This window comes from Spermophilus citellus (genome assembly GCF_964194105.1).
Source record: "Spermophilus citellus genome assembly, chromosome: 7".
Lineage (NCBI taxonomy): Eukaryota > Metazoa > Chordata > Mammalia > Rodentia > Sciuridae > Spermophilus > Spermophilus citellus.
Genome location: NC_138188.1, coordinates 83,342,857 through 83,370,324, shown reverse-complemented (window position 1 = coordinate 83,370,324; position 27,468 = coordinate 83,342,857). Strand labels below are relative to the sequence as shown.

The following is a 27,468-nucleotide window of genomic DNA, read 5'->3' as shown; positions in this document are numbered from 1 at the left end:
GGACTTCATGATGTTTAATATTGTTAAAAATTATAGGTTGATAAATCACTAGTGTGTGTATGTGTGTGTGTATGTATATATGTATATTTACATACACACTGTATTTCTGAGAATTTGAGAGTGAAAGTAACTGACAATATATTGTAAAATATTCTTGGATGGGTAATAAATTGTCTGCATGAGTACTTGTTCAGATACAATCTCAGGAAAGAACAAAATTCAAGTTGAAAATCAAAGCGAAATACAGTATTAAATATATATCTATATATAAATTAGAGTTCATTGGATTTTCTTGAAATATGTAAATAATTGCACTTTGAAACTGATAAATATTTAGCTCACTTGTGATGAATATTACTATTTTAGATTTTGAATTATACTTTAGGATGATCTCTCATTTCCACTTTCTCAGTATTTGTAGGATTAGAAAAAAATATTATTATTAAGTAGAAATCAATTTTCCAAGGGAGGTGATACTTGTTTCAGAACATTACAAAATTGTCTCTTCTTGATAATTCTTTTTATAACATTTGTTACTTCCTTATTTCTTAGACTATAAATAAAAGGGTTTAATAAAGGAATGACTAGAGTATAAAAAATAGCTACAGGTATATCTTTCTCACCTTCATTAACTGAACTTGGTTGAGCATACATGAAGAGCAGAGAACCATAGAATATTGACACAGAGAGGAAATGGGATGCACAAGTAGATAGAGCTTTGCCTCTTCCCTTTTTGGATTTCATTGTGAATATAGTGAAAAGGATATAGAAATAGGAGATTAAAACAATAGTAATAGTAAAGACTTGAATTGACCCTGCCAAGATAAGTAATATCAATTCATTAATATAAGGATCAACACAGGAGAGTCTGTATAATGGAAGAACATCACAAAAGAAGTGATTGATTTGATGAGACCTACAGAAAGTTAACCTCAACAAAAGTCCTACTTCGACCATAGGATGCAGGAACCCTCCTATGTAGGCTCCTGTGGTCATTTGAATGCAGAGTTCCATTGACATCATCGTGTGGTACTGCAGTGGTCTGCATATGGCCACATAGCGGTCATAAGCCATTGCTGCCAGAAGAAAGCAGTCTGTAGTCTCAGCAAGACAGAGAAAATAAAATTGTACCATGCATTCATAGAGGGAAATCCTTCTGTCTTCAGAAAAAAAGTTCTGTAACATCTTGGGAGTGATGGCACAGGAACAGCAGGAATCCATGAGAGCCAGGTTGCCCAGGAAGATGTACATTGGTGTGTGAAGACGGCGCTCCATGTAAATCAAGGTCACCAACCCTAGATTCCCCACCATGGTGACCAGATAGATGACAGAGAACGCCACAAACAGAAGGGTCTTCATGTCTGGGTGATCCATAAATCCCATGAGGATAAATTCAGTTGTCATTGAGTGGTTGCCCTCAGTCATCCCTATATTGTCTGTTGAAATAGGAATTGTTTAGATATAAGATTCTGATTTAAAGTATAAAATTTCCCACTGTTTTTCTTTTTACAACAGAGGAGATCTTCAAGCATCTTTTGTACTCTATGAATTACAACTACATTTAATTCTGTAGGGGTTTGTTCTCTTAAATTTTCAGTATATCTGTCTTCAAGCTGAGGACTCTCCACATTCACAAGAACGTTGTGATAGGTGCAGGGAGGATACTTTAAGTGGAAATGTTTTATCTTTATGCATTTCTGCAATGATAGCATAAAGTTTTGGTACCAATATTTGATCATTGTTCCAATGTAATTTTAGTGTTATACTTTTTGAGACCTCTAAAATAAATTTTAAATCATTCTTGCAATAATATGTATTCTTCTATTTAGAAGAAATTTATATTTTATTCTAGAGGTTCCAATATTTTTTAAATAGCATATTACAGGTATATTAACTTTATATATTAGAGATTATGCAAAGGTCATCTCATAGAAAATTGCCTTAGGTAGCTAAAGAGATAACTGTCCACACAATACACACAATATCAATTGCAAACTCTTTCAGATTATTACAAATGTTTTCATGAACACTGTCTATATTTCACCAATATGATTGATTTTTTTTCACGTTTAAATCCTTCCTATTTTTTTTTTTTTTTTGTAAAGCATACTTAATACGACTCTATGAGATTTTAAGCAAGTGTCCCAGGACAAACCAATCTCATTTTTTGAATTCAGAGAATGTTTTTTATACCCCATATAATATATATTTTTCATGTATAATTTACATGGCTCTGTTCTTTCACCATGTATCTGAACAATTTTCTATTGTAAGAATTTTGAGGTTAGTTGTTACATACTTTTCTGAAAGGAGCCCTAAGTTGTTATGGAATGAAGGCACAATGAATTCCAAACCTATCTTTGCTCTGTTATCTGGAATGGGTGACCTTGTTTTCAGTATCCTAATAAACTTTAGTGACCTCTTATACTCTGCATATTGAGGAATGTTAACCATGAAGAAAAGTGTCCTCCAAGGAAATTTTTTAAATGACAAAGTTGAGAATCTTAAGTGTCTTTTCTATTCTTTTTCTTTTTCCTCAGAAAATTATATAAGATTCTCTAATGTATGATAGTAGACATAAAGGTAATAAAAATAGTCATTTTAATACATCTTTAAAAAATACTTATTAAAACAGAAAACTTTTAAATCCTAATGTGTGTTTTTAATTCATATTTATTTTGTTTTAAAAATTATTTAGTCTTATTACTTAGTGATTCGTTGGGATATATTAAATGACAGATAAAATCATAAATTCTATGGTTAAAATAGTTTGTATTTCCCTGAGTAAAGCATCAAAATTAATGTTGTAGAAATTTTAAGTATAAGCCATATAGTCATTTAAAATATAAATAACTTTCAGTATACTTGCCTTTGTTTTTCAATAAATTTTTTGGATATTACCTCTGTATTTTGAAATTATATATTGAGATCAGGAAGTCAGATGAATTATACTTTTCTATTGCACCTCATGCTAGTTTCCAGTACCAATTTTGCTAAGATCTAGAATGAAAAACAGGGGATAAAATTTAGAATCCATGAAAACTTATAAATCATTCAGGGAAGCAAATATTTCTGGTTGCTAATATTAACAATAAAAATAAGTTCAAATATTTATCTTACCTAGATTTCACTGAGAAGAGTTTGCTTTTATGGTGAAGGCCTCAGAATTTGGAATATATATATGTACATTCTTGCTAGAACATTTGGGATTAAGAGAATACAAATCTCTGAGACAACCTTCAGGTCAGAGTTAATACTTATGTCCCTTATACAGCCAAGTTAAAGTTTTCCATCAAATCCTGAAGGGATTTCCCTGTAATGACATCAGTGTATTTCTATAGAGATATTAAGTCATAAAAACTTGAAATTTATTAAAAGTGTCCTGTGAGACAGAAAACTATAAGTACGTAACAGTCACTAAAGTCTGATAACCATCATAATTATTAGTGTGAAACTGCCTTATGTTTTACAATTCTTTTCACCATTCTATCCACAAAATACAAAACAAGCCAGAAATTTCTTAAGCTGTTTTGACCTTTGTGGAAATGTGGAATTAATGTGTTTTATGATTCTTTGTTGTCTTTTGCATAAAATTGAGTTAAATCCTGAACACGTATTGATTGCCTTGATTTCTAATGCAAAGCATAATTATTTCTCTCATCTAAAATTATTTTATAGGGTCCTTTGTAGACTGATCACTATATTTGGAGAAAAACTATTTTACATTTGAGCTCAGAATTCTCTGAATGAAGCATTAACCACTTGTCAATATTTTTGTTGTGTCTACTTCAATGTAGAGACAAACCAAAAAAATAAAAATAAAAAAATAATAAAAACAAGTATTTTAAAGGATGCATGTTCATATTCATATTGTAAATAAATTGAAAATCCATTATTGCATTGAGTTCACTGACAAACATTTTACAATAGCTTATTAGATATGTAATTTTCTTTATTTTTAGGGAAATTGATATATTAAAAATTTGGTCTTTAGAAAATTGAGGAATAATTAATGAAAATCTAGGACAACTTCTCTACTCATAGACCATTGACAATAATTTTGTTAGACTTAGGGCAAAGTTAAAGTTGTCTATTGACTATTGATTCTAAAGGGATTTTCTTGGTGTTGATTTCAGGGTAATTCTACATAAATTATAAAAGTGTGTGTGTGTGTGTGTGTGTGTGTGTGTGTGAGAGAGAGAGAGAGAGAGAGAGAGAGAGATGGAGGTAGGAAAGGGCAGCAGAGAAGATGAATCCTTCAGGGCATGCCCTAATGACCCACCTCCTCCAGTCATGACCCAGGTGTCTACATTTATCATCCAGTAGCTCATTTAAACCACCAGAGATTGATGAGGTCACAGCTCTCACGATATAATCATTTCATCTGAGTATTCCTGCATGAACACAGGAGTTTTGTGGGACCCCTCATATCCAAACCATTATATTCTGTTCCTAGTCCCCAAAAGCTCATGTACATCTCTCAGTGCAAAATTCATTTATTCCTTCTCCAGAGTTCTCATAGTTCTCTAAACAGCTTCAACATTATCCAGAATTCCAAGTCCAAAGTCTCATTGAGACTCAAGGCATATTTAGGCTGGAACCTATGTAGAAATCTAAAGGAAGTTACATACTCTCCATGTGCAATGGTACAGAAACCAAGTTACATACCTCCAACATGTAATGGCACAGAGAAAACATTCCCATTTCAAAAGGAAGGTTAGGAGCACATAAAGAAGAGATGGGACCAAAGCAAGACCTAAACCCAATTAGGAAATCATTTCCTGTAGCTCCACATCTGGCATCTGGGGCAAATGTGATCTTTCAAGGATTTGGGCAACTCTGCCCCTTTGACCTTGTTGACTGTAACTCTTGTGGCCTGTCTTTTAGCCTTATATGGCTCTTTCCCTGGCCAGTAGCTCTCCTTAGCAGATGATACATATTACTGGCATCTGTCAACCATGGGGAACTCCATTCTAGCTTTACTCCCATCTTACAATTTTATGTATCACTGGATCAGGGGTTTTCCTTGATGATTACAGCCCTGCTACATTTTGCCTGACCACCCCCCACCCCCGCCCAGCCTTCTTTGACTCTTGTACTCCAGCATCTTGCATGCTTGCAGAATCAGCACCATATGGATTATGCCAAGGTCTACTACCAGCCTGAGCAATAGCTAAGTCCCCCTTTGACCATGGCTGCTACAGCCTCTGGGTGCTTGGGTTCATAAGCACAGTGAAAGGAATCCTGGAGAAACAACTTTCTAGGTGCTCCTGTGTAAGCAGCATGCCCCACCATCTCCTAAATTAGTTTTCACATATACAGTATTGTCCTGCCATGGGCAGGACCTTTCTGATTCCTGAGATACTCTCAAGGTACCTTTATTATTATCTCTGTACAAAGCATTAGCTTAACTTTAGTGATAGTAATCTCTTTAGCAACCACATCTTACTTGGCTTCAGATTTACACATGGTTTTCTGACAAAACTGTAGGTCTTTAAATTCTTCATTCTCTACTTTCTGCTTCCTATTTTCATGATAAACCTTGCTAAATGTCAACAACAATACCCATGTCACTGCCATAATGCTATGGTGCCTTAACTTATCCTCTGCCACATCAATTAGTTCATCACCTTTAAATTCACCTTCACATAAAGTAGCAAGGTATGGGCAAACTGAAGACAAGTTCTTCAGCAGGATAAAATATGAATGACCTCTAGTCCGAATTCCAGTGGAATCCTCTCTACCCACTGACATATTATGAGTACAGTCTTTACTATCATCATTCCTATCAGTATTTTGTTCTTTGAATCTCTCACCAGAATCATCCATTAAGCTCTGCTTGCAACATTCTAGGTCTTCTCTAACCTGCATATCCAAACTTCTCCCACAAATGAGTTCAAAAGCATTCTGAACCCCACTTCTCAGAACAAATTAGGTCAAAGTACTCATACTTCAAGCATTTCATCTCTGGATATCCTTTAATTAACATAGGAGCTGTGGAGGCCCTCTTCACATGCAAAACATAATAAAATACAAAGCATATTTATAGAATGTAGACTAACCCAAAGCAGCCAGAATTCACATAAATCCTAGGAATAGGATTCATAGATACAAACTAATGTTACAGATGAGCATTTTAAATTCTTGATTGAAACTGACTTTAATTTTATTTTTTTAAATATATATATATATTTATTTATACTTATTTTTATGTGGTGCTGAAGATCAAACCCAGTGCCTCAAATGTGCGAGGCAAGTGCTCTGCCACTGAGACACAACCCCAGCTCCTGACTTTAATTTTATAACCTTGTACTTGAATGGTATTTATTGCACAGTCACTGACTTACCAGCTTCCCACCCTGCATTTGTTACTAGCTTACAATCCTTAACTAATGCTCAATTCCAATCTGTTTCAAAATATACTGGAATATTGCTTGTGAATATTACTTGGGATTACTGTGCAACAATTTCAGGATTCTAGGTTCTATGGAACCATTAGTTTGAACCAGCTTTCGCCCTTTATGTGAATTTGCGCAGTACTGTTGTACACTGGCAATTTCGTTTAGGTTGACATAGGTTTGTTTCATTGGTAAGAGAAACTTCTTGTGACAATATTATTCTATGACAATGGTGGCATTCAGAGAACTATTTTCCTTTCAGAAGCAATAACTGCACAAATGGAACACTGGATTCAATTTTAAAATGTGGGTGTTAGTTGAGCTCACGCTTTTCTACATATAAACATGATATAAGTTTAGAACTTTCTCCATTCTCTGTAGAAATTGCTAAGCAAAATCAAATTTTAAAAGTTAATAATTGCCAAACTCCACAAAACTCAACCACTTTAAACCTGGAGGGGAATGCATCATCCCAATGAAATTGCCTATTTTACTATGCACACCAAAAAAAAATCTGCAGGGCTAAATACAGCTTCCCTTTTTTTTTATTGGTTGTTCACAACATTACACAGCTCTTGACATATCATATTTCATACATTAGAATCAAGTGGGTTATGAACTCCCATTTTTACCCCAAATACAGATTGCAGAATCATATCGGTTACACATCACATTTTTACATACTGCCATATTAGTGACTGTTGTATTCTGCTACCTTTCCTATCCTCTACTATCCCCCCTCCCCTCCCCTCCCATCTTCTCTACCCCATCTACTGTAATTCATTTCCCTCCATGTTTGTTATCCCATTCCCCTCATAACCTCTTATATGTAATTTTGTATAACAATGAGGGGCTCCCTAGATTTCCATGTGATTTCCCTTTTTTTCTCCCTTTCCCTCCCACCTCATGTCTCTGTTTAATGTTAATCTTTTCTTCCTGCTCTTCCTCCCTGTTCTGTTCTTAGTTGCTCTCATTATATCAAAGAAGACATTCAATATTTGTTTTTTAGGGATTGGCTAGCTTCACTAAGCATAATCTGCTCTAGTGCCATCCATTTCCCTGCAAATTCTGTGATTTTGTCATTTTTTAGTGCTGCGTAATACTCCATGGTGTATAAATGCCACAATTTTTTATCCATTCAACTATTGAAGAGCATCTGGGTTGATTCCACAGTCTAGCAATTGTGAATTGTGCTGCTATGAACATTGATGTGGCAGTATCCCTGTAGTGTGCTCTTTTAAGGTCTTCAGGAAATAGTCCGAGAAGGGCAATAGCTGGGTCAAATGGTGGTTCCATTTCCAGCTTTCCCAGGAATCTCCATACTGCTTTCCAAATTGGCCGCACCCGTTTGCAGTCCCACCAGCAGTGTACAAGAGTACCCTTTTCCCTACATCCTCGCCAGCACTCGTTGTTGTTTGACTTCGTCATGGCTGCCAATCTTACTGGGGTGAGGTGGTATCTTAGGGTGGTTTTGATTTGCATTTCCTTGACTGCTAGAGATGGTGAGCATTTTTTCATGTACTTGTTGATTGATTGTATGTCCTCCTCTGAGAAGTGTTTGTTCATGTCCTTGGCCCATTTGTTGATTGGGTTATTTGTTTTCTTATTGTCTAATTTTTTGAGTTCTTTGTATACTCTGGATATTAGGGCTCTATCTGAAGTGTGAGGAGTAAAAATTTGTTCCCAGGATGTAGGCTCCCTATTTACCTCTCTTATTGTTTCTCTTGCTGAGAAAAAAACTTTTCAGTTTAAGAAAGTCCCATTTGTTGATTCTTGTTATTAACTCTTGTGCTATGGGTGTCCTATTAAGGAATTTGGAGCCCGACCCCACAATCTGTAGATCAGAGCCTACTTTTTCTTCTATCAGACACAGAGTCTCTGATTTGATATCTAGCTCCTTGATCCACTTTGAGTTGACTTTTGTGCATGGCGAGAGGAAGGGGTTCAGTTTCATTTTGTTGCATATGGATTTCCAGTTTTCCCAACACCATTTGTTGAAGATGCTATCCTTTCTCCATTGCATGTTTTTAGCTCCTTTATCAAATATAAGATAGTTGTAGCTTTGTGGATTAGTCTCTGTGTCCTCTATTCTGTACCATTGGTCCACCCGCCTGTTCTGGTACCAGTACCATGCTGTTTTATTACTATTGCTCTGTAATATAGTTTGAAATCTGGTATCGCTATACCACCTGATTCACACTTCCTGCTTAGAATTGTTTTTGCTATTCTGGGTCTTTTATTTTTCCATATGAATTTCACGATTGTTTTATCTATTTCTACAAGAAATTCCATTGAGATTTTGATTGGCATTGCATTAAACCTATAGAGAACTTTTGGTAATATCGCCATTTTGATGATGTTAGTTCTGCCTACCCATGAACAAGGCATATTTTTCCATCTTCTAAGATCCTCTTCTATTTCTCTCTTTAGGGTTCTGTAGTTTTCATTGTATAGGTCTTTCACCTCTTTTGTTAGGTTGATTCCCAAGTATTTTATTTTTATTTTTTTTTGAGGATATTGTGAATGGAGTGTTCTTCCTCATTTCCATTTCAGAAGTTCTGTCACTGATATACAGAAATGCCTTTGATTTATGTGTTTTGATTTTATATCCTGCCACTTTGCCGAATTTATTTATTAGTTCTAGTAGTTTTTTTGTAGACCCTTTTGGGTCTTCTAGGTATAGAATCATGTCATCCGCAAATAGTGATAATTTAAGTTCTTCTTTTCCTATTTTTATGCCTTTAATTTCTTTCGTCTGTCTAATTTCTCTGGCCAGTGTTTCAAGAACTATATTGAATAGAAGTGGTGATAGGGGGCATCCCTGTCTTGTTCCGGATTTTAGAGGGAATGCCTTCAATTTTTCTCCATTCAGAATGATGCTAGCCTGAGGCTTAGCATAGATAGCTTTTACAATGTCGAGGTAAGTTCCTGTTATCCCTAGTTTTTCTAATGTTTTGAACATAAAGGGATGCTGTACTTTGTCAAATGCTTTTTCTGCGTCTATCGAGATGATCATATGGTTCTTATCTTTAAGTCTATTGATGTGGTGAATAACATTTATTGATTTCCGTATATTGAACCATCCTTGCATCCCAGGGATGAATCCTACTTGATCATGGTGCACAATTTTTTTGATGTGCCTTTGTATCCGATTTGCCAGAATTTTATTGAGGATTTTTGCATCTAGGTTCATTAGAGATATTGGTCTGTAGTTTTCTTTCTTTGAGGTGTCTTTGTCTGGTTTCGGGATCAGGGTGATGTTGGCCTCATAGAATGAATTTGGAAGAGCTCCCTCTTTTTCTATTTCCTGAAATAACTTGAAAAGTATTGGTATTAATTCTTCTTTAAAGGTTTTGTAAAACTCCGCTGTATACCCATCCGGTCCTGGGCTTTTCTTGGTTGGAAGTCTTTTGATTGCTTCTTCTATTTCATCTATTGATATTGGTCTGTTTAAGTTGTGAGTTTCCTCCTGACTCAGTCTGGGCAAATCATATGACTTAAGGAATTTATCGATGTCTTCACTATCTTCTATTTTTTTGGAATATAGGTTTTCAAAATAATTTCCTATTGTTTTCTGTATTTCTGAAGCATCTTTTGTAATATTGCCTTTTTCATCCGGTATGTTAGTAATTTGAGTTCTCTCTCTTCTTCTCTTCGTTAGTATGGCTAGGGGTCTGTCGATCTTATTTATTTTTTCAAAGAACCAACTTTTTGTTTTGTTGATTTTTTCAATAGTTTCTTTTGTTTCAATTTCATTGATTTCTGCTCTGATTTTAATTAATTCTTGCCTTCTGCTACATTTGCTATTGTTTTGCTTTTCCTTTTCTAGGGCTTTGAGATGAAGTGTGAGCTCATTTATTTGTTGGTTTTTCCTTTTTTTGAGGAATGACCTCCAGGCGATGAATTTCCCTCTTAAAACTGCTTTCATTGTGTCCCATAGATTCCGATATGTTGTGTCTGTATTTTCATTTATCTCTAAGAATTTTTTGATTTCCTCCTTTATGTCTTCTGTAACCCATTGATCATTCAGTAACGTATTGTTCATTGTCCATGTGATGTAGGATTTTTCCTTCCTTCTTTTATCATTGATTTCCAGTTTCATTCCATTATGATCTGATAAAGTGCATGGTATTATCTCTACCCCTTTATATTTACTGAGGGTTGCCCTATGGCATAATATATGATCTTTTTTTGAGAAGGTTCCATGTGCTGCTGAGAAAAAAGTATATCCACTTGATGATGGTTGATATATTCTATATATGTCAGTTAAGTCTAGGTTATTGATTGTGATATTGAGGTCAATAGTTTCTTTATTCTACTTTTGTTTGGAGGATCTGTCCAATGGTGAGAGAGGTGTGTTGAAGTCACCCATGATTATTGTGTTGTGGTCTATTTGATTCTTGAACTTGAGGAGAATTTGTTTTATGAACGTCGCAGCGCCATTATTTGGTGCATAAATATTGATAATTGTTATGTCTTGTTGGTGAATGGTTCCTTTTAACAGTATATAGTGTCCTTCCTTATCCCTTTTGATTAACTTAGTCTTGAAGTCGATTTTATTCGATATGAGAATGGCCACCCCTGCTTGCTTACGAGGACCGTGTGCGTGGTATATTTTTTCCCAACCTTTTACCTTGAGCCTGTGTATGTCTTTTCCAATCAGATGTGTCTCCTGGAGGCAGCATATTGTTGGATTTGTTTTTTTTAATCCATGTTACCAGCCTATGTTGTTTTATTGGAGAGTTTAAGCCATTAACATTCAGAGTTACTATTGATATATGGTTTGTACTTCCTGCCATGTTTGATTATTTATCTCTTTTTTTTTCTAATTTAGTTTGTTTCTCCATGATTAGCTTTCCCCCCGTCCTCTGTCTTTACTGAGGCACTTCCCGCTTATGGTTTTGGTTATTGTTTTTCATTTCTTCCTCGTGTAGAGTTTTGCTCAAGACGCTTTGCAATGCTGGTTTTCTGGCTACAAATTCTTTTAGCTTTTGTTTATCATGAAAGATTTTCATTTCATTGTCGTATCTGAAGCTTAATTTTGCTGGATACAGAATTCTTGGTTGGCATCCATTGTCTTTCAGTGTTTGAAATACGTTGTTCCAGGATCTTCTCGCTTTCAGCATCTGTGATGAAAAATCCGTTGTTAACCTTATTGGTTTACCCCTAAATGTGATCTGCCTCTTTTCTCTTGTAGCTTTTAATATTTTGTCTTTGTTCTGTATATTGGATATCTTCATAACAATGTGTCTTGGCGTTGGTCTACTGTGATTTTGTGTGCTCGGTGTCCTGTATGCATCCACAATTTGTATATCTGTTTCCTTTTTTATTTCTGGAAAGTTTTCTGTAATTATTTCATTCAGCAAGTTACTCATTCCCTTGGCATGAATCTCTGTGCCTTCCTCTATCCTGATGACTCGTAAGTTCGGTTTTTTTAAGTTATCCCAAATCTCTTGGATGTTTTTCTCGTGATTTTTTACCAGCCTATCTGAGTTGGCTAGACTCTTTTCAAGATGATATATTTTGTCTTCATTATCTGATGTTCTGGCTTCTACTTGCTCCACTCTCTTAGTGATACTCTCGATTGAGTTTTTAATTTGGTTTATTGTTTCCTTCATTTCTAGAATTATTGTTTGATTTTTTTTAATAATCTCTATCTCCTGATAGAGATTCTTAACTTCTTCTTTTATCTGTTTATGTAATTCATTTTCAATGTGATCTTTAAGGTTCCTTTCCATCTGTCTAAGGTGTTCCTTGAGTTCTTTATATGGCCATTTTTCTGATGACTCCAGGTCCTCCTGAATATTTAGGCTGTCCTTCATTGTTTGTACTCCTTTTCTTCCTTGCTTTTTTATGCTCATGATACTTCTTGTTCTGTTTGACTGCTGAGTTACTGTTTACTCTTATAAATTTATTTGATGCTTGGGAGGAGAGGTATTAGAAGGGAAGGGAAGAAGTCACTAAAGAGAGTGACTGTAGGCAGGTAGAATTCAAGAAAGGGGGAATAAGAAAATTGAAAAGAAATGAAAAGACAAAAGAAAAAACGTGAAAAGAAAGAAAGAAAAAACGAAAAAATAAAAATTTAAAGCAAACAAACAAAAAAATTATAATGATAATGAAAAAATGGAAATTGAAGTTTAAAAAATAATATTAATAATAATAGAATAAAAAGAATTAAAAAAATTGAAACCATTAATAAGAAAGTTAAAGAACAACAACAACATCAACTACAAAAAGTGAGAATAAAATAAAAAAAATACTAATAATAATTATTAAAAAAAAAATAATAATAATAATAAATGCAGTCATAGAACCCAATTAACTTCTCTTCCAGTAGGTGGAGCTATGCCCACTGGGCCAAGCTTCTCCTCTTGATAGGTGGGAACCAATCACTGTGCCTTAGCTCTTCTTCCCAGACTGTACGGGTCTCCAGTCCTGAGTGCCTAGGTCCTTCTCTTGTGGTTTCTCAATCCAGGCCCCACTCACCTGTGCCGCTTACCACAATACTGGCTACACGCCGGGTCTGCTGCTCCTGGGAGCCCTGTTTTCATGGATGCCTGGGCACACCCTTTCTGTTTGCCTCCCTTGGACCCTAAGTTTGTAGGGCTTGGGGCTGAGGACCCCCAGTGAATTTGTTTGCCCTCAGGTAGCAACTCCCCTGGTAGCTGGTGCAAGGGACCTCTGTTGTCAGCACTGGTAGGAGCGATAGCAGGGGGTTCTGCACCGCTAGTCCCACGTCACTCCTGATTCCCTGGGTCTGGCTATGGTGCTCAGTTGGCTTTTACCTCTGTGAGATCAGGTGGGCTGACTAGTTATTTCTGCGGGATCGTTAGTGCTGAGTCACGAGAAGCAGGCGAACCGGGGCTTGAATGCAGCAGATTCTTGCTCAGTGTGTGTTTTCTGAGGGGCCCAAAGTGTACGCCTTAGCTCCACGTCAGCTCAGCATTGCCTAGTGATCCTGAGCAAACATGCTTTAGATAATTTACAGCTCCCTATGCCTGCGCAGTTGAAGAGGTCAGAGACTTGATCTCTCCGCGCCTGCCACCATGTTAGACCTCCTCAATGATATTCATGTTACCCTTACAGTTTCCTGGCATAAGCAAGATCTTGGGATTATACAAACTGCTGCTTCTGTTTCCAGTCCAGTTTTCTAGAACTGAAACCCTGCTGCCGTCACCTCCACCTCTGGGCCGCTCTCTTGGGCGCCGCGCTTGTCCGCGACCTTAGCAGCGCCGCCGCGGCCTCCGCTGCTCCTCGGCCCAGTGCCTAGCTCCCGGGGCCCAAGCGGCTGCCGCCGCGGCTCTCCAGCCCCCTCCTCCGGAGCACGGGTCCCCTCTCAGGGGGATGCCGAACGACCCCAGAGCAGGCTCTGCCCCAAGGTACAGCAGGGAACAGGCGACCGAGGCACTTGAGGCCGTGGTCCAGCCTTTGGAGGACAGGGCTCAGCACGCAGCCCAGTTCCAGTCTCTAGATGTGGCAGCTGGACCGTGTAGACAGGGCCATCAAGACAGCATGCAGAAAGCAAATGGCGGCTCCCGTGGAGTGGATTTTCAGCCCCGAAACCACAGCCCAGCCAACAATCCCAATCCACTAACTCTCCCTGTATAGACAATATTCAAAAAAAAAAAAAAGGTGGGGTGTACTGAGCTTTCTTTGCCTCAGGTACTTACAATCCACTGCTGATTACCCATTCAGCTTCTCTGCCGGGAGCGAAGTGAAAGAGGAAGCAGATGGGCGCAAAGCGCCTGCGGCTCTGAGCAGGAAAGCGTCTGGGAGCCAAGCGTCTCTTTTTCAATCTCTTTGTTTTTTCTGCTGCTTGGCAGGGTGGTCCACTACAGATTAATGGTGAAAGGAGCTCTAACAAGCTGCGCGAAGTCTCGATTAAAGCCGCTGCTCTGAGCACCAGGCTCAGCACTTCAGCAACCCCTGTACGCAGCGGCCATCTTTCCCAGTTTCCCTTCTTAACAGAATTTATTTTATGCCTATTATGCCACACAACATATTTTAAATACTGATATATAAGTGTTAATACTCATATTACCTAGATTTCACTGAGAAGAGCTTTTTGAAAGTACATTGTTTGCTTTGTGCTGAGGGTCTCAGTATTTAAGAATATATACGTGTACCTTAGTTTTGCAACAATTGGGATTAGAGGATGAGAATCTCAGAGACAACCTATAGGTCAATGTTAATAATGTGTCCTTACTTTGCCAAGTTTTCCTGTACTTACATAAATGTATTTTTTGGGTGATATTAAATACTAAAAACATTTAAGCCACTTGAAATTGATTAAAGATGTCTTTTGGACAATAAAGTTAAAGCAAATGATGTTCCCTAAAGTCTTATGATGATCTTGCTGATTTCTACAAAGCATCTTAATTTATAACATTCCTTCCCACATGCTGACCATAAAATGTAAAAGAGTAAGAAAATAGTTTATGGCTGGTTTGTCCACTTTCTGGAGGAAGTAGATTTAATAAGTCTTATGAGAAAAAAAGTTATTATTTGTAGAGTGAACCAGAAGTTGTCAGGTACAGAAAAGATCATCAACTTCTTCACTACATGGCTTGATTTTATGCCCATGTATTGTAATGCACTCAGTTCAAATTTGATTTTATTATTGGTCTAGTATACAAATTACTGAGACTTTTCTCTGTATGTCTTGTTCTTACCACCGAACCCTTACCTTTTGTATACTGTTCTTTTTTTCCCCCTTTCATTTTCGTACTGGTAATCATTCTTCACTAAACCACAACTGTCAATACTTCTATAATTGGTCACTGCTTCTCCTTTCCCCATTAGCATATTGGTTTAGCAAGAAGGGATTTCTTTAATATGTCTAATCCTGTATGTCCAGAACTCTGAGTAGTGTCTGGCATTTTCTGGTGCTCATTTTTTTTTTTTTGTTATTGAATGAATTAAAAACATGAGACTTTTTCTGCTCAAGAATTCATAACACTCATACATTGCTGGTGGGAATGCAAATTGGTGAAACAACTCTGGAAAGCAGTATGGAGATTGCTTGGAAAATTTGAAATGGAACCACCATTTGACTCAATTATCCCACTCCTTTTTATATACTCAAAGGACTTCAAATCACACACTGACATGACGTAGCCATATCAATTTTTATAGCAGTTCAATTCAGACAAGAAAAGTTATGGAATCAACCTATGTGCCCTACAACAGACGAATTAATAAAGAAAATGTGCCATGTATACACAGTAGAATATTATTCAGCCATTAAAAAGAATGACTTTATGACTTTTGCTGGTAAATTGTTGAATCTGGAACTATTATGCTAAGGTAAACAAGCCAATCACCCCAAACCAAAGGCTAAATGTGCATTCTGATATGTGAGTGCTAAAACACAATAAGGGGTGGGGAGGAAAAAATAGAATTTCAGTGCACTAGACAAAGGTGAATGAAGGGAAGTGAGGAATGGGAATAGGAAAGAGAGTAGAAAGAATCACACATAAATTTTCTATGTTCATATATGAATATACCACCAGTGAAACTCCACATCATGTACAACCACAAGAGTGGGATCATATGTCAAAATACTTTACTGTCATGCATATCTAAAAAGATTACAAATAAAAATACTCTTCATTGGAAATTTTTCTTTCAGAACTTTAATTATATCATTTCTTTTCCCCCATATCTATCAGTTTCTATTAAGAAATCTCCTGTTAACCAAATAGGGATTTCCATATATAGGTAACTTGATGTTTTTCTTTTTCTAGTTTTAGCATTTGATCTTTTTCTTTGACTTTTGACACCTTGACCATTTTAGACCTCCTTGAGGAATTTCTTGATTGAAACTATTTGGGGGGCATTTAAGTTTATTGTACCTGAATATCTGCATCTTCCCAATATTAGTATAATTTTCAGCTAGTGTTTTGCAGATGGATTTTCTATGTCATTCTCTTTCTCCTTTTGGAATAATCATAATGCACACATTTGTTCAATGAAGTGTGTTTCATGAATCTTTTAACATTTCTTGATTTTTTTTCCTTTTGTCTGATTGGATTATTTTAAAAGCCCTAAATACAAATCCAAATGCTCTTTCTCTGCTTTATTTAGTATACTGTGATTCTCACTGTATTTTTTCCAATTTTCATTTCTTTAGCTCCAAGGTTTTTGTTTGATTCTCTTTAATGTCATTAATAATAATAAAGTTAGAAAAAATTAAAACAGCATGAACAGAAGAGGGATAAAGAGAGAACACTAAAGTATAGCAATTCCCTCATCTTGCACATAAATACTAGTGGTAATCAAATAATATTATTTACAAATTATAAATACTGCAGATAATGGGGATTGTATATATGGTAAAGGTATTAACATAAAGAAAACACCTCAAAACTACACAGAGTGTCAAAAATACCAGAAGAAATTCCCCCAAAAGTGGGTTAAAAAAACATATAAATGAAGAGCAATAGACATAACATGATGCAAGTCAGAAATATTAAATGAGATAAATCTGACAGAGGTTGGATTAAACCCATCAGTTGTAGAAGTTAATGTAAAGTTGTTAACTCATGTATTATAATATTTTTAGATTTTTTTCAGAAAGGAATACTTGGTTCTAGAGTTGCATATATACAAGGTTTATAGCAAATGTAAAGTGATTAAATGTGGCTAGAAAAAAGGAATAAGTAGAGATGTCTTGTAAAGTACTGACAAGAATCTCAATCCTTATCCATGAGCTTAAGGTAAATAAACACAGAGCAGAATACTAGATGGCTACATATTTTTAAAAAAGGATGAAAGACATATTATCAGATACTGATAAAGAAAGACTTTATGATTGTGCTTAAAAGTTTTTAAAAATCAAGGCCAAGATTCTATATACACATTCTCTATACACACATACACATGACCACTGGCATAAGAAAGAAAAGGAAATCATTGTGTGTATATTTTTATTTACTGTTTGCTTACTACTTTATTTATTTATACATTTAAATTTTTAAACATTTATTTATTTGTTCTAATTTGTTATACATGACATGCAGAATGCATTTCAATTCATAGTACACATATAGAGCACAAATTTTTATGTCTCTGGTTGTACACAAAGTAGAGTCACATCATTTGTGTCTACATATATGTACTTAAGGTGGTGATGTCCATATCATTTCACGGACATTCTTTTTTTTTTTTTTTTTTTAATTACTAAGAACCATTGAATGGCTCACTTTATTTATTTATTTATTTTTAGAGAGAGTGAGAGAGGAGAGAGAGTGAGAGAGAGAGAATTTTTAATATTTATTTTTTAGTTCTCGGCGGACACAACATCTTTGTTGGTATGTGGTGCTGAGGATCGAACCCGGGCCGCACGCATGCCAGGTGAGCACGCTACCGCTTGAGCCACATCCCCAGCCCTCACGGACATTCTTAACACCCTTGCCCCCTCTCTTCCCTTTCCTCCCCTTTGTCCTATCTAAAGTTCTCCATTTCTCCCATGATCCCCAACCCCATTCCCATAAATCAGAGAAAACATTTGGCATTTGTTTTTTTGGGTTTGGTTTACTTAGCATGATATTCTCCAATTCTATCCACTTACCTGCAAATGCCATAATTTTAATTTCTTTTATTCCTGAGTAGTATTCTATTGTTTATATATACCACAGATTCATCTACTGAAGGGCATCTAGGCTGGTTCCACAATTTAGCTGTTGTGAATTGTGCTGCTATAAACATTGATGTGGCAGTGTCCCTGTAGTATACTGTTTTCAAATCCTTTGGGTATAAACAGAGGAGTGGGATAGCTGGGTCAAATGGTGGTTCCATTACCAGTTTTCCAAGGAATCTCCATGTTGCTTTCCATATTGGCTGCACCAATTTTCAGTCCCACCAGCAATTTATGAGTGTACCATTTTCCCCACATCCTCCCCAACACTTATTGTTGTATGTGTTCATAATACCTGCCATCTGACAGGCATGAGATGAAATCTTAAGTAGTTTTGATATGCATTTCTCTAATTGCTAGAGATGTTGAACATTTTTTCACATATTTGTTCATTGACTGTATCTCATCTTCTAAGAACTGTCAGTTCAGTTCCTTGGCCCATTTATTGATTGGCTATTTTTTTTTCTGTTAAGATTTTTGAGTTCTTTATATATCCTGGAAATTAGTGCTCTATCTGATGTCTATATGGTAAAAATTTGCTCCTATTTCTTAGGCTCTCTATTCATCTCACTGATTATTTCTTTTGCTAAGAAGAAGCTTTTTAGTTTGAATCCATCCTATTTATTGATTCTTGATTTTATTTCTTGAATTTGGAGTCTTATTAAGGAAGTTGGGGCCTAATTTGACACAATGAAGATTGGAGCTTACTTTTACTTCTATTAGGCTCAGGGTCTCTGGTTTAATTCCTAGGTTCTTGATCCAGTTTGAATTAAGTTTTGTGCATGGTGAGAGATAGGGGTTTAGTTTCATTTTCCTGCATATGGATTTCCAGTTTTCCCAGCACCATTTGTTGAAGAGGCTATCTTTTCTCCAATATATGTTTTTGGTACCTTTGTCTAATTTGCGATAACTCTATTTATGTGGGTTTTTCTCTGTGTCCTCTATTCTGTACTATTGGTCTACCAGTCTATTTTGGTGCCAATACCATGCCATTTTTGTTAATATTTCTCTGTAGTATAGTTTAAGGTCTGGTGTTATGATGCCACCTGCTTCACTCTTCTGCTTTATCTATTCTGGGTCTCTTATTTTTTCCAGATGAATTTCATGACTGTTTTTTTTTTCTATTTCAATGAGAAATGTCATTGTTTTTTTTTATAATAAACCAAAAATATATACATCAGAAACAAGTGAAAATTATTACTTATAGGACCTCTTTAGAAAAAAAATCTGCTTCATTTTGAGATAGATATTACAATCACTAGCTTTGCATTCTCATATTGGAAATCAAGAAATCTATCAGAAATTATTGGGATCCTATCAGAAAAATTCAGGAAAATTTTGAAGTTATCTAGAATAATTACAATAACAATTACTTCAAATAAGTAAATATGTAAAAAATGTATGAGTTTATCTTCACCATTCAAAGTTATTTTTAAATTTCCAAGGGTATTAGGAAAACAATTTATTATTCTGAAAACTAGTGATTTGATTCATATATTCTGTTTTTTCTATGCGAATTTTATTTATTTTGAACAATCAGGGTTTTTTTCTCCCTTTCAGGAAGTAAAGCTATAAGTACTCAATGAAAGAAAGAAAGTAAGGAAGGAGGAAGAAAGAAAGAAAGAAAATATAAGAGAAAAGAAAAGAAATGAATGAATGACAGGGAAGGTGAAAAGGGGAGGGGAAGAAAGAGAAAGAGCCAAGCACAAAGCAGGATTATTTAAGTAATTGTCTTATGAACAAAAATCTAAAATAAATTAATGCAGGAAAAGCAGGTAGACCAATTTGAAACCCTTGATTATGCTTGAGTGAGAGAGAACTGTGTGCAGATTGTGTAACAGAAGAAATTTGGTAGATAGAAGAGAGAGAGGATTGACAGTTCTTGTGAGAGTTTGGTGTGAAGGAAGAGAAATGGAGGATTACTTTTAATTTCTGACTTGCCCTTTCAGTTGGAGGAAGCTACTGTTAGAAAAGAGAAGATCAGAGAGGAACAATGCTTAGGGGAAATTCAAGAGTTGTGTTTTGGTCATGTTAAATTTGAGGTGTCTTTGAGACATTCAAATTACCATGTGGATTAGGCACTGAGTCTGGAGATTAGGTGAATTAGCATACCTGGAAATCAGCATTCTGGACCATTGTTGTACTAAGACATCAAAAATAATAAAAAGAGTCGAACAGAAATAAAGAATAGAGAAATTTGGTATCATGTATAAGAACTCTCTCAAACCCAAACAGGAGACTGGGTAGAAGGAGAAGAGTCTTCTCCAGTCATGGTTTATCATGTTTCACTTTTATTGCTTTCTAAAAGTCTCCCTTGGCTCCTAGAAAATCAGTGTAGGGATTGAGACTCTCTTGTGTTTTCTGTGCAAGACAGAAGCTAGAATTTGATCTCCCTATGTGTGCCTATATATGTGATTTCTATCAATATGCATGTACAAAAAGGAGACACGAGAATCAATAATTCATTAGCAAATGTTTCTGAAACTAATGCTTAGTCCTAAATCCAATTTTAATTCTCATTTCACAATGTTGGAAAACAAGTCGTACTTTAATACTATGTATTAAAATTGAAGATATTGAAAATGAAAATACACAAATTTTTTTATAAAATCTCTGAAGATTTAGTGAAGACCTACAGATTTTAACAAAATCATGTGTTCAATTAAAATATGTACACATTATAAATATTGAAAACAAGTATTAAAAGACTATTTACACATAGAGAAATTATTCATCATGGAGTTGAAATATTTTAACATTTTCCACTGTAAACAATGTTACAAATAAATGTGAATCAAAAGTAGGGCTTATAGAAAATGGAGAGATGATCTATAAAAATAAAAAAATAGCCAATTAATACACATAATTTTCTTATATTTGTTGTCATTTGCTAACAAAAATACAAAATATATAACAATGTCTTCATTAATATGTATTAAATGTTTTGAGTTTTAATTAATATTTATTAAATGTTTCAATATGCAAGCTGCTGTTTTATATTTGATATTGTATAACATTGTTGATGCTTTCAAGAATGAAACAAACCTTAACAATATTTTAAGTTAAAGTATACTTTCTTCCTTCTGAATTTGTTATAATTTATTGTGAATGATTTTCCAAAAATGTGTTTATTTCTTCTCATTTCATTCTTTTTCCACTCTTGGAATCTCATCTAAATAAAACTTCATTACTTTAAATGCAGATTACTGCATTACTTTATTTCTGGTTTCTATCTCTTTAAAAAGATAACCTGTTTTGTGGGGGGAAAAAAAGCAAAGCCAGTTTTCTGAAAAGAAATTATTTCACTTTTTAGTCTAGGAATTTTTTTTTATTAGTTGTTCAAGACAATACAATGATCTTGACATATTATACATTTGATTTAAATAGGGTATGAATTATCATTTTTCCATGTATATAAATTGCAGGATCACATTGGTTATACATCCATATTTATACATACAGCAATCCTATGTCAGTTGTAGTCTAGGAATTTTAAGTGTTACACACACTCTACATAAATTCAAATAAGCTTTTGATTAGTAACTAGAAAACATTAATCAAAGAAGACTCCTAATATTTAAACATTAAATTACGATACTATGTTGATTTACTGAGATTTGGAACAGTATTTTCTCAAAATGTAATGAGAAATGAAACTAATGAGAGCTGGCATAGCAGTTACTATCAAGTTTCTCTTGATTTACTCTGGCTATGTAATTTGAATTAATATTTGTTAAACAATTTGGAAATTCTACTAACATATATTTTAACAAACATGACCTCATGATTTAAATAAGTATGTAAAAGAAAAAATATTTTTTATGTTCATTATTTATTAAAGCATTTCCAAAAATTAAAAACCGTTTGCAGTAGAGGATGAAGTTTAAGAATGTTGTAGGTCCTCATGACTTTTTTGAGAACATTTATCACTTCCTTATTTCTCAGACTATATATAAAAGGGTTTAGTAAGGGAATTACTATTGTATAAAATATTGACACTAGTATACCTTTATACTCTTCTTTGAATGGTCGAATATATGTGAGAAGACAAATGTAGAATATTGAGACTGACAGAAAATGGGATGCACAAGTTGAAAATGCTCTACCTCTCCCCTCCTTAGATTTCATTCTGAAAATAGTGAAAATAATGCAAAGATAAGAAATCAAGACAGTGGAAATAGTAAAGATTTGAATTGGCATTGAAAAAATATATATCATTAGTTCATTAATAAAAGGATCAGTACAGGAGAGTCTATACAGGGGAAGAATATCACAGAAAAAGTGATCAATTTGATGAGATCTGCAGAAAGTTAGCCTTAATAGAAAGGTCGTATGAATCATAGAATGCAGATTACTAGCTATGAAAGTTCCTATAGTCATCTGAATGCAGAGTTTCTTTGACATCAGGGTGTGGTACTGCAGGGGACTGCATATGGCTACATAGCGGTCATAGGCCATTGCAGCCAGAAGAAAGCAGTCTGCAGTCTCAGCAAGACAGAGAAAATAAAACTGTGCCATGCATTCATAGAGGGAAATCCTTCTGTCCTCAGAAAAGAAGTTCTCTAGCATCTTGGGAGAGATGGCACAGGAACAGCAGGAATCCATGAGAGCCAGGTTGCCCAAGAAGATGTACATTGGTGTGTGAAGACGGCGGTCCATGTAAATCAAGGCCACCAACCCTAGATTCCCCACCATGGTGACCAGATAGATGGCAGAGAATACCACAAACAGAAGGACCTTCAGGTTTTTGTTGTCTGTAAATCCCACGAGGATAAATTCAGTTGCTAAAGAATGATTTGTCTCAGACATTCCTGGCTTGTGCTAAGACATAATTTGTAAAGAAATTCAATTGAGATTATAAGCAGAATATGTTTCACTCACCCCTTTTAATTACCCTAAGCACACAAAGAAGACTTTTCTACTTCAAATCACCCTATGCTATCTCCTGAAAACTGGCACACTCATAGTATATGAAGTCTTGTGAGAAGAAATATATCACAGATTATGCACACAACAGGGATTGTCTGGGAATGTCTGTGTGAATTCCTAGGATGGAAAAGCTCTTTGTACATGGCCATGTACAGATTCATGGTTGGTATAATTATTTTTCCATTTCCCATCTTAAAAAACATTGTCTTACTGTAAGTTTCTTTCCATGAATTAAAGAATAAGTTATAAATATAATTCATGAGATTAATTTGGTACTTAAAATAAATTATTCTTTAGACATTTTAATGAATAGATGTCTAAGTTTTTAAAAAATGTTCAGAGTCGCAGTGTGTTTGAGAAATATATTCTATAATTTGGTAAACTTTCACAGGTAAGGTCACCAAGAGATATTTTCAAGAAATATTTAGTTATTCTTTAAGACAGGGTAGGAATATAAAACATATTAAAGCATAATATAAAACATATTAAAATTCCTTAATAAGTTAAAATTTTGTTTTATATTCATTTTGACATATTCTCGATCCTACTTCTATCTTGTATGTCAAATATTTGTGGAGTTATTTCTCTTAATTATCTGTCTCAATATTTGTCTCTAATTTTAAGTCTCTCTCTCTCTCTCTCTCTCTCTCTCTATATATATATATATATATATATATATATATATATATATATATATATGCATATCTAATATTATGGGACTCATTGACAAAGTTTCCATTCACAGTGTGCATGTTTCATAATAAATGTCTATCTCCTATAATCTCAAACATCTTCTCTAGAAAAAAAAATCTGCTTTTTGTTCAGTCCTATAGTTTCCCCACTTATTTCACTATTTAAACTTGCAGACTCAAATGTATGTTATGTTATAGCATATTCACAAAGGAAATATTATGACAAGTTCGAGAAGTAGCCAGTTGCATTCTTTTGGAAATCTATTGTATCATTTCAATGTGTTAAGTGCCTTATTGTAAAATTTTAAGTCTAAAACTCATGGTTTTCCTGACACATATTTTTCATTATGATATCTACTGTATGTTATTGAATAATTTAGTAATCAAATATGTATATTTCAGAAATTCTTTTCTCCTACATACCAGTATCTTAGTCATTGATTTATCATATGAGATTTGAATTCAGGTTCTTTAATTTTTTGTGTGTTTGTGTTTGTAAAAACATTTCAGGAAAAATTTAGGAGTATGAATATAATATACTCTTCTAAAATATGATTTTACATTTACATTTTAAGTACCTCATTGTTAGTTAAAACTAATTTATGTTTCTGCTCAAAAATTCAAGAGGCATTTCAGGTAAATGGATGGAGTTGGAGAATATCATGCTAAACAAAGTAAGCCAATCCCATCCCCAAACAAAGGCTGAATGTTTTCTCTGATAATTGGATGCTAATCCATAATGGTGGGGGACATGGGGTGAGAGGAGGAATTTTGGATTGGGCAAAGTAGAGGGAGGGGAGAGGAGGGAAGGAGAGGGGGAATTGGGATAGGAAATATGCTAGAATTAAACGAACATCATTACCATAGGTACATGTATGATTGCTCAAATGATGTAAACCTACTTCATGTAAAACCGGAGAAGTGAAAATTGTGCTCCATTTGTGTACAATGAATCAAAGAGCTCTGCTGTCAGGTACAACTGAGTAAAACAAATAAATTTAAAACTTTTTATAAAAAGTTAAAAAGAGGATTTATGCATTTGGTTTTTAATCTCTTTGGTTTTGCTTTAAAATACTTATACTTTGTATTTATCCAATATGCCAGAGTGGCATCAATATAGTCTTTCAAGATAAATAAATAAGCAAATAAATAAATTTACAAACTCATTTAGTCACAATCTACTATATATTTATTGAGTTCAGTGATCACGGCAACTGTAAATTATGCTATTTCAAGTGCAGAAAAAAAACTGTTTTAAATAATGGTAAGATCATCTTCCGTTTCTTCAAGAAATTATTATAAGACTTTTAGTTTAACATACTGTAGACAGACAGTTTTGGATAAAAGCCTACTATAATTATTCAAAGGCATTGTTTTATACACATTCTGGTTAGTATTTCTGTTTCTTATTTTTGTCCCCACTGAATTTCATACAATGTTTTTCTATTTGCTCACGTAATGTGGTAAGATTCCAGAATTTTATCATTACAGGCTTTAATCAATAAATAAAATAAATTGCCCATTATATTTTAGGTCTATTCACTTTTAAAATATCCCTCAGAATTTTAATATTTTTAAAAATAATATGAAAACACAAAAAATGCCAACTGCATCATTATTTTAGCAACGCTTAATGACAAATATGCTGAAAATATTTATGTGGACTCAGGAGAAATATGTTTCATTTTCAGTAACCATTATCCTATTTAGGAGCTATTGTATCAGAATATAATGAGTGAAAACTCACTTTCTCTTCTCAAGTGTAAAGTTAAATTATTCATCTGAATCAATCAGTTTTTCTCTACAATCCAGAATTATTTTGCATGGTCCTTTATAGACTTACCCGTATATTCTGTGTTAAAAGGATGATGCTTTTGAACTCAGAATACTTAGAATAATTGCCACATTGTGTCTCATTATTTCTTTCCATAGTATCTTCAATTTAGAGACATAATAGAAAAGAATCAAGTTGATAAAATGTGAAGACAATAAAAATACTGAAATATTTCAAAGAAATATATATGTCTTCATGTTTATAGTAAAAATGAATTAGCAATCCACCCTCACACTTTGGTTTACAGATGAACATTTTATAATAGTTTATTGGACACCTGATGTAATGGTCTTTTCTTTTAGGGAAATCAAGATAAAAAATTGGTCTTAAAACTTTGGGGAATAAATTACGAAAATCTAGGACATTTTCTCTACTCATAGGTCAGTGACAACAATTATGTTAGCCTCAGAGCACAGTTAAAGTTTCCCATTAATTCTAAAGGGATTTCCTTGGCACTGACATCAGGGTAATTCTACATAGATTCCCAATATGAGAGGAATGGTTCCCAAAACACCAGTAGCTACACAACATTAATTGAAGAGGGGTACATGCTGGGATTCTGAGGTTAAATCAAATGGCCATCACTAAAGTCAGTTTAATGATCATCTTGAGTTTTTACCCACTTAATTCTGCTTCTCTTTGTATCAAATATTGTTTAAATAAAAACTATAATGGATAGCAAAAAGATTCATACCGATCACTTGAAGTGCAAGTTGGAGATTTAAAGAGAGGTTTGGGTTTGTGAAGAGGCATAGTGTGGTGTGATGGGCAAGGGCAGCTTCTTTTCTCTCATTTCCTATAGTGAGGAATGAAACTCTAACATTGGGTTCCTTTATTTCACTTATGCATCATAACAACTAGAGAAATCGTTACTGAAGTATGATTGACATGCAAAAGGCTACTATACATATTTACTGTGTGTTGCTCCATGAATTTGAAGATAAGTATACATCCATGAAGTTTATCATAATTAATGGTATAGTCATAAAATAACTATGTTGGGGTGCTGGGAATCAAACCCAGGGTCTTGTGACACTAGGCAAGTACTCTGCCACTGAGCTACAATTCCAGACCAAGATAACTAAATTGATCTCCCATCTCTATCTCTTCTCTAGTGTAGATGCACACTTATGCCTTAGAAAGTTTTTTGTTCCTTATTATTCTTCAAACCAAGTCTTTATCTTTTATTGGGTATCTAGGCACTCCATAGATAGGGTTTATATCACTTATGGTTTTCCTTTCACCTTTATGAATCCATCTCTACGGACATCTTCTTCCTCCTCTAGTTCTTCTTGGTGCACTAGATTTCTATTCTGGATATTTATTTGGAATCTACTCCTATCCGAAATGCCCTCTTTGACTTATTCTACTGAATCTCACAATAGAGGTCTCCTCAAATTTCTAATGAACAAACTATTAACAGTCTTTATTCTTTAAAAAAATTGGGGAAGCACCAGGGATTGAACTCAGGGGCACTTGATCACTGAGCTACATCCCCAGCACTGTTTTGTATTTTATTTAGTGTCAGAGTCTCACTAATCTGCTTAGTGCCTCCATTTTGCTGAGGCTGGCTTTGAATTTGCAAACTTTCTGCATCAGCTTCCTGAGCCACTGGGAGCCACTGGGATTACAGGCATGTGCCACTGTGCCCAGTTTAACAGTCTCTATTATGCAAAGAGTTGTGAATATTCATTTGTATGTTTATGGAGCTTAACTTCCTGGGCATTCTCAGATAATTTTTGTTGTTGTTGTTGTTTTTGCTTTACAAATGTCAAACCTCTCATAATTCCAGATAATGTAGAACTCAGTGAGTGCTAATTAAATTGATTGTAGAGACTTAAATTAGATTCAACATTTACAGAGTGATTATAGAGACAAGTCATTGAATCAGACATTGACAAGTAAGAAATGACCTTGATTTCACAGAATTTCTGTCTAGATGGTAAAATCATTTATACAACTACATAGAACAGCTGA

The 27,468-nt window shown here is 34.7% G+C and overlaps 2 protein-coding genes and 1 pseudogene across 3 annotated transcripts in view; all 3 read right to left on the bottom strand.

Moving 5' to 3' along the window:
- LOC308653881 (olfactory receptor 5K3-like) overlaps positions 1–27,468 on the bottom strand; it is a gene marked incomplete at both ends in the record, with an annotated part of 115,696 nt that overhangs the window by 70,954 nt on the left and 17,274 nt on the right. The gene's annotated exons all lie outside the window — the stretch shown is intronic.
- On the bottom strand, positions 491–1,425 carry LOC308652714 (olfactory receptor 5K3-like; annotated as a pseudogene). Its single transcript has one exon. The product of its transcript is annotated as an olfactory receptor 5K3-like (transcript).
- On the bottom strand, positions 21,865–22,845 carry LOC308652713 (olfactory receptor 5K16-like; the record flags this gene model as incomplete). Its single annotated transcript, XM_081300740.1, has 1 exon — positions 21,865–22,845. The coding sequence occupies one exon, from the start codon at positions 22,843–22,845 to the stop codon at positions 21,865–21,867; it is 981 nt and encodes a 326-aa protein (XP_081156866.1).